The sequence below is a fragment of the Penaeus japonicus genome, unplaced genomic scaffold (genome assembly GCF_977035675.1).
Source record: "Penaeus japonicus unplaced genomic scaffold, GWHDUDI00000001_assembly GWHDUDI00000030, whole genome shotgun sequence".
Taxonomy (NCBI): domain Eukaryota; kingdom Metazoa; phylum Arthropoda; class Malacostraca; order Decapoda; family Penaeidae; genus Penaeus; species Penaeus japonicus.
In genome coordinates, this window is record NW_028234432.1 from 15,347,199 (window position 1) to 15,362,198 (window position 15,000).

The 15,000-nt window shown below is 44.1% G+C and overlaps 1 protein-coding gene across 50 annotated transcripts in view; it reads left to right on the top strand.

Annotated features, from left to right (window-relative positions):
* The window catches only part of bt (projectin protein bent), a 144,521-nt gene that overhangs the window by 90,092 nt on the left and 39,429 nt on the right, over positions 1-15,000 (top strand). For 47 of the 50 annotated variants that reach the window (XM_086555109.1, XM_086555134.1, XM_086555123.1 and 44 more), the window contains 26 exons: positions 884-913; positions 2,050-2,224; positions 2,452-2,605; positions 3,336-3,362; positions 5,265-5,401; positions 5,715-5,878; positions 7,175-7,316; positions 7,706-8,008; positions 8,192-8,473; positions 8,794-8,957; positions 9,322-9,469; positions 9,595-9,724; positions 9,888-10,087; positions 10,240-10,367; positions 10,549-10,699; positions 10,818-10,987; positions 11,118-11,247; positions 11,419-11,582; positions 11,910-12,045; positions 12,506-12,633; positions 12,796-12,949; positions 13,082-13,222; positions 13,348-13,512; positions 13,718-13,857; positions 14,263-14,425; positions 14,548-14,672. In XM_086555109.1, the coding sequence (XP_086411235.1) occupies positions 884-913; positions 2,050-2,224; positions 2,452-2,605; positions 3,336-3,362; positions 5,265-5,401; positions 5,715-5,878; positions 7,175-7,316; positions 7,706-8,008; positions 8,192-8,473; positions 8,794-8,957; positions 9,322-9,469; positions 9,595-9,724; positions 9,888-10,087; positions 10,240-10,367; positions 10,549-10,699; positions 10,818-10,987; positions 11,118-11,247; positions 11,419-11,582; positions 11,910-12,045; positions 12,506-12,633; positions 12,796-12,949; positions 13,082-13,222; positions 13,348-13,512; positions 13,718-13,857; positions 14,263-14,425; positions 14,548-14,672 (3,951 nt within the window). The remainder of the gene's footprint in view (positions 1-883; positions 914-2,049; positions 2,225-2,451; positions 2,606-3,335; positions 3,363-5,264; positions 5,402-5,714; positions 5,879-7,174; positions 7,317-7,705; positions 8,009-8,191; positions 8,474-8,793; positions 8,958-9,321; positions 9,470-9,594; positions 9,725-9,887; positions 10,088-10,239; positions 10,368-10,548; positions 10,700-10,817; positions 10,988-11,117; positions 11,248-11,418; positions 11,583-11,909; positions 12,046-12,505; positions 12,634-12,795; positions 12,950-13,081; positions 13,223-13,347; positions 13,513-13,717; positions 13,858-14,262; positions 14,426-14,547; positions 14,673-15,000) is intronic. The other 3 variants (XM_086555142.1, XM_086555098.1, XM_086555097.1) reach the window with 2 other exon arrangements.

Sequence of the window (15,000 nt, forward strand, 5' to 3'; positions counted from 1 at the left end):
TCCGAGTGATTTTCTGGCATTCCTGATTTTTAGCACTGAATCTGTTTTGTTTTGATTTTTTTCCTTACCCTTTTTTATTTTTTTATGATTTTGGCCTGGAAGGGGGATTGAGAGACGCTCTGCCTTACCAGCCGTGAAAATAAACTGACATCTCCTTATTTCCTCCTTTTTGAACATGAACATTTTTGTTCTCCCCAACCATACATTTTATCCAAATTTCTTGCGAGATAAATGCATTTTTTCGTACCAGAACCTCACATATTTATTAACCAATCACCTTTTATCTTTGTTGTCTTATAAACATTAAGTATTTTCATTTTTAACATATCTCACATAATCACGACTACAAATATTGTTCAGATGTTGAATCACACAATGTATAATTATGTTCAATATTGTATTGACCTTTTGCCGTAACAAAGTAAATATCTTGTTTCATGTACTTATAACTGATTTGGATATATTACTTATGTATCAAATACATGGCATTACCTTAATACAGTGAATAATGTCTATTGTCTTGTTAACCTTGAATGTCTTAAATATGTCTGTCAACATTCAATTTCATGTTCTTTGTCGTCCTTAAACTTGCCCAAAGACACAACAATATATATATATAATCCTAATTCTCGTCTCAGCTGGATTGCCTACTTTCAAATCAATCAGGGACCTTCTCACTTGATTTGCATATTAGTTGATCATTAACAACTCAGATTTCAAATTCAATAATAATTCAAATCATCGAGATGATTCCAACTACATTAATACAAAAAGATTAACTAGTTAGATCAAGTGAGGAGTGTCCTGTTTGTTGTTGTTGTTGTGTGCGTGAGATCCACGTGTTCCCGTAACATGTTACGAACATGTTTACCGTTATCTACAGACTCGCGCCATGCCAGAAGGCGGGGAGGTGGTAAGGCTCCAACTGGATATAGTATGTGTAGCATCGTTACTTCTTTTTGATTTCTGTGAAATATGTCCCGGAGATTCAGAAATATTTATAGACCAGGGTATTAAACCATTAGCCTCGTCCATAGCAGAATTTCAAAGCTTTTAAAGATCCAATAAATACATACCATTAAAAGGTCCAATGCCCTATAACGGTAAGTTGAATCTCATCAGGCATATTTCATAAAAGTGAAAGACGTAACACCACCACAGAAGCCGTAAGGCCTGCTTCTGTAGCTCGTAGCAGCCTGTGGTACTCAGCTACCGATCTGTATGAGGAAAAACAAACAAACGCATACTTGTTTATTTTACGGTACAGATCTTTTACAAGCACTTACGTGTTGTATATATATTTCCTTTTAAAATACATGGTATCTTTACATTTACAAAATTAGGGCTATCTAGTACATACCAATATGCAGTAATATGCTAATTTAATTAACACTAGATTTAACACTTAGCCTTCCACAAATTAGTATCTATTTTAATCACGAAGTTTATTCATCTAAATAAAATAAAGCTATAACTCTTAAATAATCTAAAACTTGGCATAAAACGACGATTCTCCAAAGATGCACATAAGCATTTTTAAAACACACACACTATAATGATATTGAAAAACGAATTTGTAAAATACATTGAAAAGTTTGGAGTTCGCTTCTAACACTGATTCCAAATACGCTTGATCGATAAAAGATAGGCAGTTTTTATCAGTAATTCAATCTTCAGATACTGTCTCTTTTATTTATCACCCACGAGTGTCTCTTAAATAATGTATTTCTCTCTCCGTAAATAATGTTATATTTCTATCATATCGATTATTAACATAACATAGACATACAGTCATTAGTTCAAATCACATTGCCGATATATCTTACTAATTTGATCTTATCTTAAATAAAGATTATTCTCATTCGTCCAGTATCCAAAATTCACAAAGAAAAATTGAACGTAAATCACATTTTATTCCAACACTTCGAGTAATAATCTTAAGCGTATTCAAACTCTCAGAACGCGTTGGAAACTGGCTCGGTTTCCCTTGCCTACCCCCTCCTATACTCCTAACTCTGACGACTCTCCCTTCGGCGGCGGCCATTTCAGGACCGCTTCAGTGACTGGACCAAGGGCATTGAGATCCAGGGCGACGTGACGGAGGGCACTATTCCTAACTTGAAGGAGGGTAATCAGTATGAGTTCCGCGTCAGGGCTGTCAACAAGGCAGGTCCTGGTGAACCTTCTGACCCGACCAAGCCCATTCAGGCTAAGAACCGTTTCGGTAAGTTCTCTTTTCCTTCTTCTGCTGCTCATTCCGTTCTTTCTCTTCTTGCATTTCCATGATATTTGTTCTTTTCTTTTTATCTCTGTTGTTGTGTCCACACCATCCAAAAAGAAAATCTTAATGCTCAAGATACAAAGCAAAGTTTGCAGAAAGTTAGATGCTCACCAACGCACACCCGAGATCGACACACTCATTCTTACCTCTCGTTCCCACCTCGCCAACAGTGAGGCCATACGTCAAGAACAAGGAGGAATTCAAGAACATCGTGATCAAGAAGAGCCAGATGTTCAAGCTGGACATCAAGTACGGCGGTGAGCCCGAGCCGAAGGCCATCTGGAAGAAGGACGACAAGGAGGTCATCCCAGACGAAGAGGAAAGGTGAGCGCCCTTGGGTGGGGGAGGAGGAGTAGGGGGTGGCACAGGGGGAAGGGGGGACTCGGGTTAGATAGAGGGGGAATGACAGAGTGTGTGAAGAAAAGCGGGGATGAAAGGAGTCTGTGAAGTATGAGGCTGATGCTGATTGCTGACTGATTCGTAAGTCATGCTACAGTTATAGAGTAATATGAAATCACTTTGAGACTTAGGACTATGTTAAACTTCGAAAAGGAAATTTTAAAAATCGGAACATAGGAGCGAATGAAATGAAACAAAAATAACAATCAATGGAAAATGGACATGTGGATGAATGTACAAACTAGAATGAATATAGGGAGGGGAAGGTTCGACCAAAAGATAAGGCCAGTGAAGAAATAGGTAAGGTGGGTTGCGACGAGTCCCTTAAGAAATTTAAACGTGAGAAAAGAAATCATAGATCTTTATAACACACGACCATTGGTATATTGTATCACAACAATGGAAATATAGATGTACTGATATCTAAATTCTTCCCTTAACTGGAAAATAGAAAAGACTTAATCCACAAAGAGAAAGTTACAGCAGGTTGGACATTAGATGGGTGACTCTCCGGGTGGCGTTTCGCACCCGAGCAGACTCTGACCTTTGCTAAATGACCTTCCTGTATAAACCTCATTAAACTTGACATTTAAGTGTAGTAGACTATGCTCTGTTATGTGACTGATTGATAAATACGTGAACCGTTTCCTTCCAGGCTACCAGACCCTTACAACTGTAGAAGGTGACCGAAAACCTCTGGTTATTTGACCGAAAGCACCTGGTTCCACTAAGACAGAATAAAAAGTGATGCTAGCCTTTCTTTTTCGGAAAGCTAACACTCGTGCTTACGTTTTTGAGATTTTGAAAGATCTTTTTTATTCCTTTTTTGTATCCATTAGTCATCTATATTTGAAAAATATTTTTTATCGCCCCTGATAGCAGATATACGCATTTTTTTCTATCACAGATGACTATATTTTTTTTATGAGATCCCTCCATTTTTTACATAGGTGTTGGCGAAGTTCTTGTGTGAAGAAGAACTTCTCGCTTTTATTCTGTCTTAGACATGTTTACCCTTTTATCTCGAATAATTCTCAGACTCTGGCTTTTTGACAATGGTTAACACATCTTACTACCTTTAAACCATTTTTTATGTTTTCCTATATTTTCCACGATAAAGCACACTAGTGACATATCACACGTAACAGACTCTAAGACGGTAGTTCTAATACTGAGAACAGGCACTGGTGGTTTGTGACGAGCCTGCCTCATTTCTCTTTGCTATTTTATTTTAACTAGTTATATCATCGAATGCAAGTAAATGTGAAACAAACCACCAATGCAGTAGTTTTCTGACCGACTTTCTGTGATTATAAAACAACGACTTTTTTTGTTTTCTTATCATCAGAAGGATCAATAGACACAGTTGCCACATTAAAAATGATCAGCATATCTATTCTGAGCGCCTTTGGTGAGCTTTTCTCATAATGGGTCTTGATCACGTCTGATTATGAGTGAATGTGACGCGTATCGAGAGTATGAACGCGTCTTTAAACTCACAATTATCAGTGCGATCAGTGACTAGATCAATGAGTCCAGCCCCATTGCGGTGCCCTCATCACCACCGTTGTGATGACGCAGAAGTAAAGACCGCGATCGCTTTCCTTCTCCAAGAATAGGATTACAGCTGATTGAAGGTTTTATTGTGACATCTGCTCATAGTCGCGTGTGCATGGGAGGCACAGCTGAGAGCTCACGTTTGGAGAGTGTTGCTCAGCTGAGACTTCCTGCCGTTTTTCTTCTGTTTTGCCGCTCTCTGCTCAGAAGTATTATCGTGTTCTTCGCTCAGCTCTTGGCGCGACACCTGATCGCTAAGGCTTTGTGTATAGGGCGAGTCTTGCCCGACTGCCCTATACCAAAGTCCCGTGCCCAAGGCTAACCCGTAGCTTGCTTGGAGCTTGTACAAGGGTGAAGTTGTAGATGATATGGACATGCCTTAGTGCCCAGCCAGCAGTGCATGTTGATTATTATGTGTTAGGCATTATTTTGCATGTATATTACAGACAGGCCATTGTAAAACACTTTTCTTTTCTTATTTTGCAAAACAGAAATACCGTTCAATTATTATCATTATTTCATTTTTATTTCACACATCACATAGATAGGCCGGATTACAGCTTATGTCAAGGGGTTCTTGATATGATTTCTCAGTAAACGAGTCTCCAAAAAGGCAAAGGAATAGTTTGATATGATGACTAGTCAAATTTTTCCTGGTATTCGTTCATGTTTACTGAGGCGTTATGTTTCGAGCTCTCCCTTGCTGTCGTGTGTGATAAAAGTCCGCGTCTGTTACAACGACTAGCATTGTTTACACGCACACACGCAATTTAGAAATCGGCTTCTTTGTCCCAAAACTTCTTAGAAATCTATCGATACTGAAGTACATCACACGCCTTCCGCCTTCGAAAAAAAAAAGACTTGAGCTTCCCCTCAAAAGAAACAAAAGAAAGAAAACGCAAGGAACATCCCTTAATCAGATTTCAGCGAAAAAAAAAATATATATATAATCAGCTATACCATCCCCCCCCCCTTTTTTTATCCACAAGCCATTTAAGAGTGTTTAACAATGTATCCATGTGGGTAGGGTGACCATCGAGCAGTATGAGCGCAACACCGTCTTCACACTGAGGAAGGGTGTCCGCTCTGACACCGCCAAGTACAAGCTGTGCCTCTCCAACTCCGTCGGCGAGTGCGAAGAAGTTGCCGACGTCGTTGTCCTCGGTAGGTGCCCACTGTTATTCCTTTTCATATTAGTTTATTCACAATATTTCTAGATTATGTTGAGACTGAAACTAGTTCTCCGAGCTGTAAAAAACGGGGGATTATTTATCTGCCTTGAGGAATATTTGAAAGATATCACTCTGGTTCACCTATTCTCGATTAATTTCCACCCGAGAAAACTAAAACCAAAATATAACTCCATTCCACACGGCCGAAACCCACTTTACTTTCTAAGGCCATTATACGTGACATTCTCTCCCTAAATGACACACGGTCCACCCCTGAAACGACTTCCCTCCGCCCTCCCCAACAGCCAAGCCCAACCGCCCCGAGGGACCGCTCTTCCCGGAGGAGATCCGCGCCGACCACGTGAAGCTCAAGTGGAAGAAGCCCAAGGACGATGGCGGCTTGCCCATCGAGGGTTACGTCATCGAGAAGATGGACATGGACACCGGCACTTGGGTTCCTGCTGGGGAGGTGAGTCCCGTGCGCTTCTTGGTTCTCTCCGTCGCCTTTAGTGTCCGGGCCTACATGACGTCTACATTTTTCCTTCCTATATGTTTACGATTTCTCCTTCAACTCCTGAGACAACATAGAAACTAGATAAAGAGTCCCTAAATACTCACAAAATATTTCGCCTTGTCTCTTTCACATACTCACATAATTCTAGACCAAGCATATACTTGGACCTAAAGGAATTACCCAGGCATCTCAAAGCCCTTCATGAGTACTGTCATACTTGACCTTTCATCACACGCGGGAATAAGCACATGCTACCTTTAACATGACGTCCGTCTTCCTCCCTAATCCTTGACCATTATACATCATCCTTAGACCAATCTTCGTCTCGCCTCCATTCCCCGAAATACGGGGAATTACCTCCTTTCCCGGACGTCCTACTCGCGTCACGGACTTAACCCTCAGCACCCTAATGCACCAACAAAGCATGACCTCCACTAAACACCTTGCATGTACAGTGAACATGTCATGTTCCCTCCCACAGTACATAGCCAGGCCTGTGAGCACGCCTCTCACAGCCACTCACGGTGTGATTGGCGACAAGGATTCGAAGGACGCCACGGAACGCAAGGATCCTGGGGCTTCCAAGGGTTGTAAAGGTCCTAAGGTGACCGAAGAGCCCCAGGACGCGGTGTTTTACGTCCAGGTATTCTTTCTAGACGTGGCGCTTTTATCCTGCACCTTCCGTTGTCGGGAAGTGTGTCCTCCTTACTTTCTCCCCGCCAAAGTATTATTGAGGCTGCGTATCTTGGTATTCAGAGTATAAAAAAAATCTGGCGTTGATGCAGCTGTTGGTATTGGCATTGATACTGATGCTGGTATCGGTAGTTATACTTATCGTTGATATTCAGTTGAAGAGCCTGCCAGAGTCGGTGCTCCGTATCTGGTGTGAATCATTAACTCAAGCGTTGCGTATTTTGTCAAAGTACTCATTAACATCTTCTCATCTTAATTAACTTGTAATAAGTAGAAAATAAGTAACAATAAGATTGAAGTAAATCATAACATTGACAGCATATCACATATCCGTCGAAGATAAAAATTAAACCATAATAAACTCAGTAAGATCACATGTCCATAATTCTATGACATTATACTGCGAGTCACTCACATGTTGTCTTGTGACCAACGAAGTTCCCGCCCAGGTAGGGGGCAGAACGAGCTGTCTTCTCAGTAACCTCGTGTTTTTTTGTTGTTTTATTTCCTTGTATGCCTTGGCATGACCTGGTATGACCTCCCCTCCCCCACCCGCAGATCGGCCCCGAGAAGGAGGAGTTCACCGTGGACGGCCTCACCCCGAAGAAGAAGTACAAGTTCCGCGTGAAGGCCGTCAACAAGGAGGGCGAGTCAGAGCCCCTCGAGAACGATGAGCCCATCACGGCTCGCAACCCCTACGGTCAGTGCGAGGCGGAATGTGCGCGCGCGCGTGGGAGAGTGTGTGTGTGTGTGTGTGTGTGTGTGTGTGTGTGTGTGTGTGTGTGTGTGTGTGTGTGTGTGTGTGTGTGTGTGTGTGTGTGTGTGTGTGTGTGTGCGTGCGTGTGTGTGTGTGTGTGTGTGTGTGTGTGTGTGTGTGTGTGTGTGTGTGTGTGTGTGTGTGTGTGTGTGTGTGTGTGTGTGTGTGTGTGTGTGTGTGTGTGTGTGTGTGTGTGTGTGTATAGATTAATTCCTTATCAGACAAGATAATTGATGCTTATAGTCCTGTGTGATTCCCGGTGCCCCACTCATTGCACATACACTATCCTTCCCCCTTCTTGATTATTTTACTCAATCCGATGCGACCCACAGATGAGCCAAGCAGGCCTGGCAAGCCCGAAATCTTCGACTATGACAACAAGTCGGTGCAGCTTCGCTGGACTCCTCCCGAGAAGGACGGCGGTCGCCCCATCACCCACTACCACGTGGAGATCAAGGACAAGCTTTCCGTGGACTGGAAGGAGGTTCTGCAGACCCCGGACACCAAGTGCGAGTGCACGGTGCCAGACCTGAAGGAAGGCACTGTCTACAGCTTCCGTGTCCGTGCTGCCAACAAGGCTGGTGTCGGTGAGGCCTCCGAGCCCACCGAGAACCATCTGTGCAAGCACAAGAACCGTAAGTTTTACTTCTCTCTCCGTCCCATTTCTATAACGCTTGCTTTAGGCGGTTTCGGAAAAAAAGCACAACGAATTCCCTTCTCATGCAGTTTTCATTGCACACTGCAGGATACACTGTAATGTCCCTGTGCAGTACTGTAACACTCAGAGCAGACAATGAACGCTTAACGTCCTCTTGCAGTCAAGCCCCGCATCGACCGCACCAACTTCAAGTCGGTGACCATCAAGGTGGGCCGCAGCCACAAGTGGGCGGTGGACTACATCGGAGAGCCCGAGCCCGAAGTGGAATGGATCTTCAAGGAGACTGTCCTGTCCAACAGCGACAAGATCCACATCGAGAACACCGACCACCACACCGAGTTCTCCATCTCCAACGCCCAGAGGAAGGACGCCGGTCTCTACACCCTCAAGATCGAAAACCGCAACGGCAAGGACCAGGAAACGGTCGAGCTCGTTGTTCTCGGTAAGTGATGGAGCCGCTGGTGTTTCGCTTTCGATGGGAAGAGGTATCTTTAAAAAGTGGGACCCTCTACCTCTGCAGATAGATAACACATAATAAGAAGTATATTTACACTATCTGCAATGCCACATGACCTACTCTGTCATAAGGGATTGATGCGCTAATAGTTGTATCTGTTAGCACGGTGACTGTATAAAAGGAGGACACCTACTAGCTGCCTTAGCTATTTTCCATTGTCTTCGCGATTAAACTGAAGAAAATCAGCTCCTCCCTTCCGATAAAGCCAGCCACAGGAGTATCACGTGCCCTCCCCGTGTCCCCAGGTCGCCCCACCAAGCCCAAGGGTCCCCTGGAGGTGTCCAACGTGCACGACACAGGATGCCGCCTGAAGTGGGAGAAGCCCGAGGACGACGGTGGAATGCCGATCAAGGAGTACGAGATCGAGAAGATGGATCTGGCTACTGGCAAGTGGGTCAGATGCGGCAAGGTGGGTTAACGTCTCTTTAATACCTTCTTCCTATTTAATTAACAGTACGAGAGAGACCGCGCTTAAAATAAATTAAAGTAAAACAAACAAAAAATAACTTTAAAAAAGGATGTTATTTTCAGAATCTTCACTCGCCCGATTTACACTAGACATCATCGCAAGCCCGATTTACACTAGACATTTCTTTTTCTCGTGCGCATTCTTCTGCTTATGGTTTTTCATTTATTTTCGCCGATCTCTCCTCTTTTACTATTCTTTCAATCTTAGTTACTCAGCGCCCCATCTTGGGAACTAATATTCTCTTCTCGTGATTATTATTCTCGCGAGAGTGTAGCGAGCCCCTCTGAGCATGTCCATCCCGTAGTGCCCTGGAGCCACCGCACCGCCTCACTTCAACGTCGAGGGTCTGGAGCCCGGCCACCAGTACAAGTTCCGCGTCACCGCCGTCAACGATGAGGGTGACTCCGATCCCCTGGAGGCCGACCAGGCTATCCTCGCCAAGAATCCTTACGGTGAGTTCCTCTTTTCCATGAAGAAGGAAACCCTTACTCGTTTCGTGTGTCTTGGCTGGTAATATGTAAACACAAGTGTAATGTTGTCGCAATCCAATTAATTTTATGTCGTTGCCATATCCCAGACGTTCCCACGGCTCCTGGACGTCCCGAGATCACGGACTACGACAACAAGTCCGTCGACCTCAAGTGGACCGTGCCAGAATCCGACGGCGGCGCCCCCATCGTCAAGTACATCGTCCAGAAGAAGGACAAGTGAGTATCTTGTTTGTGATATCGTATTATCTCACTCAAATATCCTTCTGTGATTTTAGATATGATGGACGTCCTCTCATATGCAGAACATTAGCGTGTCTGTATAATGCCGCATGAATAGGGACGGTGATGACAGTATCAAACGTACCACGTGTGATTCCAGGTTCATGCCCGATTGGGAGGCAGCTGCTGAGGTGAAGCAGGACGTGTGCCAGCCACTCAAGCCTGGTATGCCCGTCGAGACTAAGGTGGGCGGTCTCAAGTACCGTGCAGAGTACCAGTTCAGGGTGATTGCCGTCAACAAGGCCGGCAATTCTCCCGAGTCTGAGCCAACAGACCATCACCTGGTCAAGCACAAGGCTTGTAAGTTATCTTACTTGTTCACAGCTAAAATTACATTTTCATCTCACAAATTGTTGATATTGTAAATTCAATCAAATACGAAAATGAATACCTCAATACCAAATGAATATGTTTTAAATCATTTTTCAAACCTTTTTTTCTTTCCGAAACAGTGAAGCCACGCATTGACCGCACTAACTTGAAGCAGACCACCACCAAGGCTACACGCAACGTCAAGTTCGACGTCAACATCGAGGGTGAGCCTGCCCCGACCGTTAAATGGTACTGCGATGGCAAGGAGGTGAGCTACATCTATACATGCGTATATATATATGTGTGTGTGTGTGTGTGTGTGTGTGTTTGTATGTGTTTGTACATATATGTATGGTCATATATATAAACATATTTCGCTAATGAGTATAGATATTTTGAAATAAAAATCATTATCTATTATTTGAACTTGTTGTCATTTCTTCTCTTAGATCACTGATCAAAACATCGAGATCGTGAACGTTGACTATAACAGCAAGTTCAGCATGGTGGACGCTAAGAGGAAGCAGACCGGAATGTACAAGATTGTTGCCGAGAACATTCATGGCAAGGACGAGGTCGAGGTCGAGATCGTCATCTTGTGTAAGTAACTCTACGGACCTAGTTTGCCGTATTTAACTTACAACCCACTTTTATTATATTCCAAGAATCATTTAATTTACCGTCCAAATGTTCTATACTGTTATGAACATCCTTGCAGCTGGTCCTGGAAAGCCTAAGGGTCCACTTAAGGTCTCGGATGTGACCAAGAAGGGCTGCAAGCTCAAGTGGGACAAACCCGATGATGATGGCGGCAAGCCCATTCAGGAATACATGGTGGAGAAGCAAGACCCCAATACTGGTCGCTGGGTTCCCGTCGGTCGCACAAAGGTACGTCAAATATATATCTATATCTTTCAAAGTTTATGATCAAATACAATGACTACTTTTTAGAGTAAAACTATATTTTCTATATACTTTTTTCGTGTCCTACCTCACCATAATTTCTCAATCCCTCCAGGACCTTGAGATGGACGTGCCCGGCCTGCAGGAGGGCAAGGAATACATGTTCCGCGTGAAGGCCGTCAACGATGAGGGCGAGTCCGACCCCCTGGAGACTGACCACTCCATCCTCGCTAAGGATCCCTATGGTAAGTGAGATGTCATTAGTACTAAGAAATGGATTCTTTGGCGTAGCACCCATGATAAAGGCAATCCATTTGGAAAAATCGCCGTCATCTTCATTGATATAGATCATACTTTTAAGGAATCAAAATAGACACAATCGAATCCAAATCACAAGAGTCCATCTTTGCGAACAGGTCCTCCTGGCAAACCCGGCACTCCCGACATTGTGGACTGGGATGTGGACCGCGTGGACCTCAAGTGGGACGCTCCCAAGGACACTGGTGGCGCTCCTATTACCAAGTACATCATCGAGAAGAAGGAGAAATATGGAACTTGGGAAACCATTCACGAGTCTGAGGTGAGGAAGATTTGTGTTATCTGACTCTCTAGCTCTTTCTTTTTCTTTTTATCGTTCTCTCTCTCTCTCTCTCTCTCTCTCTCTCTCTCTCTCTCTCTCTCTCTCTCTCTCTCTCTCTCTCTCTCTCTCTCCCTCTCCCTCTCCCTCTCTCTCTCTTCCTCTTTCTCTCCCCCTCTCCCTCTCCCTCTGTCTCTTCTTTTGTCTCTCACTCTCGCTCTCCCTTTCTCATTTTGTTCACTTCTTATGATAAAAAAAATATAAATAATGGACACAATATCCTGCCGTTCTCCATGCCATGCAATAACGTCTCCTCTTTCCTTATCACAGGGCCCGAAGACCGAGTGCCGTGTCCCTGGTCTGACCGAGGGCAAGGTCTACCAGTTCCGAGTCACAGCTGTGAACAAGGCTGGTCCAGGCGAACCGTCCGATCCTACGAAGCCTCATCTTGCTAAGGCCAGATTCCGTAAGTAGATTTGGTGTGTGTGTGTGTGTGTGGCGGAAGCGTGTGTGTTTGGTGGGAGTGCGTGTGTGTGTGAGAGAGAGAGAGAGAGAGAGAGAGAGAGAGAGAGAGAGAGAGAGAGAGAGAGAGAGAGAGAGAGAGAGAGAGAGAGAGAGAGAGAGAGAGAGAGAGAAGAGAGAGAAAGAGAGAGAGAGAGAGGAAGAGAGAGAGAGAGATAGAGAGAGAGAGAGAGAGAGAGAGAGAGAGAGAGAGAGAGAGAGAGAGAGAGAGAGAGAGAGAGAGAGAGAGAGAGAGAGAGAGAGAGAGAGAGAGAGAAGGGACAGAGAGAGAGAGAGAGAGAGAGAAGAGAGAGAGAGAGAGAAAGAGAGCACACATATTTCTGTATGTGAACCATAAATCATGCTATCTTGTCACAAGTGACCTTTCTAGAGACACGTAACGCCACGAGCACTTCCCTTTACAGTGAAGCCTCTCATCAACCGTGAGAAGTGCAAGAGGATCGTGGTCCGCGCAGGCCAGAAGGTGTTCCTCGAGGTCGACGTCAAGGGTGAACCTCCCCCGGAGATCTGGTGGACACTCAACAAGAAGAAGGTACAGTATCTAGATTTAATTTTACCCAGTCGATATACTTTTATACAGTTACCACGTTAATAATTCAGAAGTGCAGGGATATGATCATTCAAACTTGTACACGTACAACGAGTAATGACATCACTGTAGTTTGCTGATGTTCTCTTAATCCGGGACCTGCAGGTAGAGACTGGTGCGAACTACATCGTGCAGTCTGAGGACTACCTCACCAAAATCACCATCAATGACTCCGAGAGGAGGCACACTGGCATGTACCACATCCATGCCAAGAACGAATCTGGTTCTGACGAGGCTGAGGTCGAGATCGTCGTGCTGGGTGAGTTTAGGGGGAAAACACGTTGTAAATTGCTAGTGAAAAATATATCTGCGATAAATACCTCATAAACGCCAAACCTGCCTCTAGAGATTTCAGTGAAAGGTCTTCAGTAATTTGGACTTTCCTCTGCAGATCGTCCTTCTAAGCCCGAAGGCCCGCTGGACATCTCTGATGTTCACAAGGAAGGTTGCAAGCTCAAGTGGAAGCCTCCCAAGGACGACGGCGGTTTGCCCATTGACGGCTACGTCGTCGAGAAGATGGACGTGACCACAGGTGAGCCCACCGAATGGATTGTATTTCTTTTTCTTTTCTTTTTTTAGTGAGAATTTGTACAATAAATACAGTGCCATTATAGAGTGTATAGATCATACCAAGTGACATTTCCTTTCGCTTCGAAGGCCGATGGATGCCGTGCGCCCGCGTGGACGGCGACACCACGGAGGCCGACGTGACCGGCCTGGAGCCCGGCAAGAAGTACGAGTTCCGCGTGCGCGCCCACAACGAGGAGGGCGACTCCGACCCCCTGGACGGCGACCGCGCTATCATCGCCAAGGATCCCTTCGGTAAGTAGGATGGCGGTAAGACATCGGGGCAACAAAAGGAGAAAATCCGTGAGGAAATATCAAGATTACTTTGTGTAAATTATTTAAGCCACCAAAATGTCAAAGTACCACCCATACGAATCACCTTGAAAATTAACAGATTGAATTAGTTTTGCCACACATATTTCAATCACAAACTGTCTCATCAAAATCAACATCTTCACAGACAAGCCAGGACCTCCCGGCCTGCCGGAGATCGTGGACTTTGACGAGAACAGCGTGAAGCTGAAGTGGGACCCGCCCATCAGGGACGGCGGCGCTGAGATCACCGGCTACATCCTCGAGATGAAGCCCAAGGACTCAGACGTAAGTTGCACATTCCTCTTGCTTTCTGCCATATGGAAGTATATATAAATAAATAAACATATAAATACACACACACACACACACACACACACACACACACATACACACACACACACACATATATATATATATATATATATATATATATATATATATATATATATATACATATATATATATATATATATATATATATATATAATATATAATTATATATATATATATATATATATATATATATATATATATATATATATGTGTGTGTATGTATGTATGTATGCATGTATGGTTGTATGTATATAGTGTCAGTACACTAAAGTCCTGCTACAGTAGATATTCTCTACTATAGAACAAGCACAATTATCTAGAACCGAAACCTCCACTGACCTCTCCTTCTTGGCACAGCACTTCGTGGAATGCGGCAAGATCCAGGGCAACGTGTGCACCGGCCCCGTCAAGGGTCTCACCGAGGGCGAGAAGTACGAGTTCCGCGTCAAGGCCGTGAACAAGGCCGGCGTCGGCGAGCCCTCGGACTCCACCCTCCCGCACACCGCTCGCGCTCGTTTCCGTGAGTAGAACTTCCCGACGTTTGACATTTTTTATATTTCCCCACATTTATCACTCAATATACTTCCCTCTACGTACCCACTTTCCTCCATAATCTAATCAGCAAATTGCAATTGCACACAGGCAAGCCACGCATCGACCGTACCAACGTGAAGGACGTCGTGATCAAGACAGGCCAGCAGTACCTGTATGACATCGACGTCAGCGGCGAACCCAAACCCACCAACGTCTGGACCTTCAACAACAAGGTAAGTGTCTAAGTCCAAAGAAATAAAAACGATTCTCCATGTGTTAGCTAGTAGATCTCTAAACTAGGATGAAGCAGGAGAGGGATAGATATGCAAATTAGACAGATTCTCGCTAGGTTTCTTTGGTTATCGCTAACTTTGCAGATTCATCACTCTAGGAATTTATTTTCCCACGCAGAGAGCTATGGCGATTTGGGGGAGTTAACGTTTAGTAATTCCGCGACATAAGAGTTGTTTTTGATAGTGATTATTAGTGATTCAATATAGATAATGAGAGTTATTGTATACTGTTATAAGCCTAAGGATAGATTAAGCATAATTCTTTTCA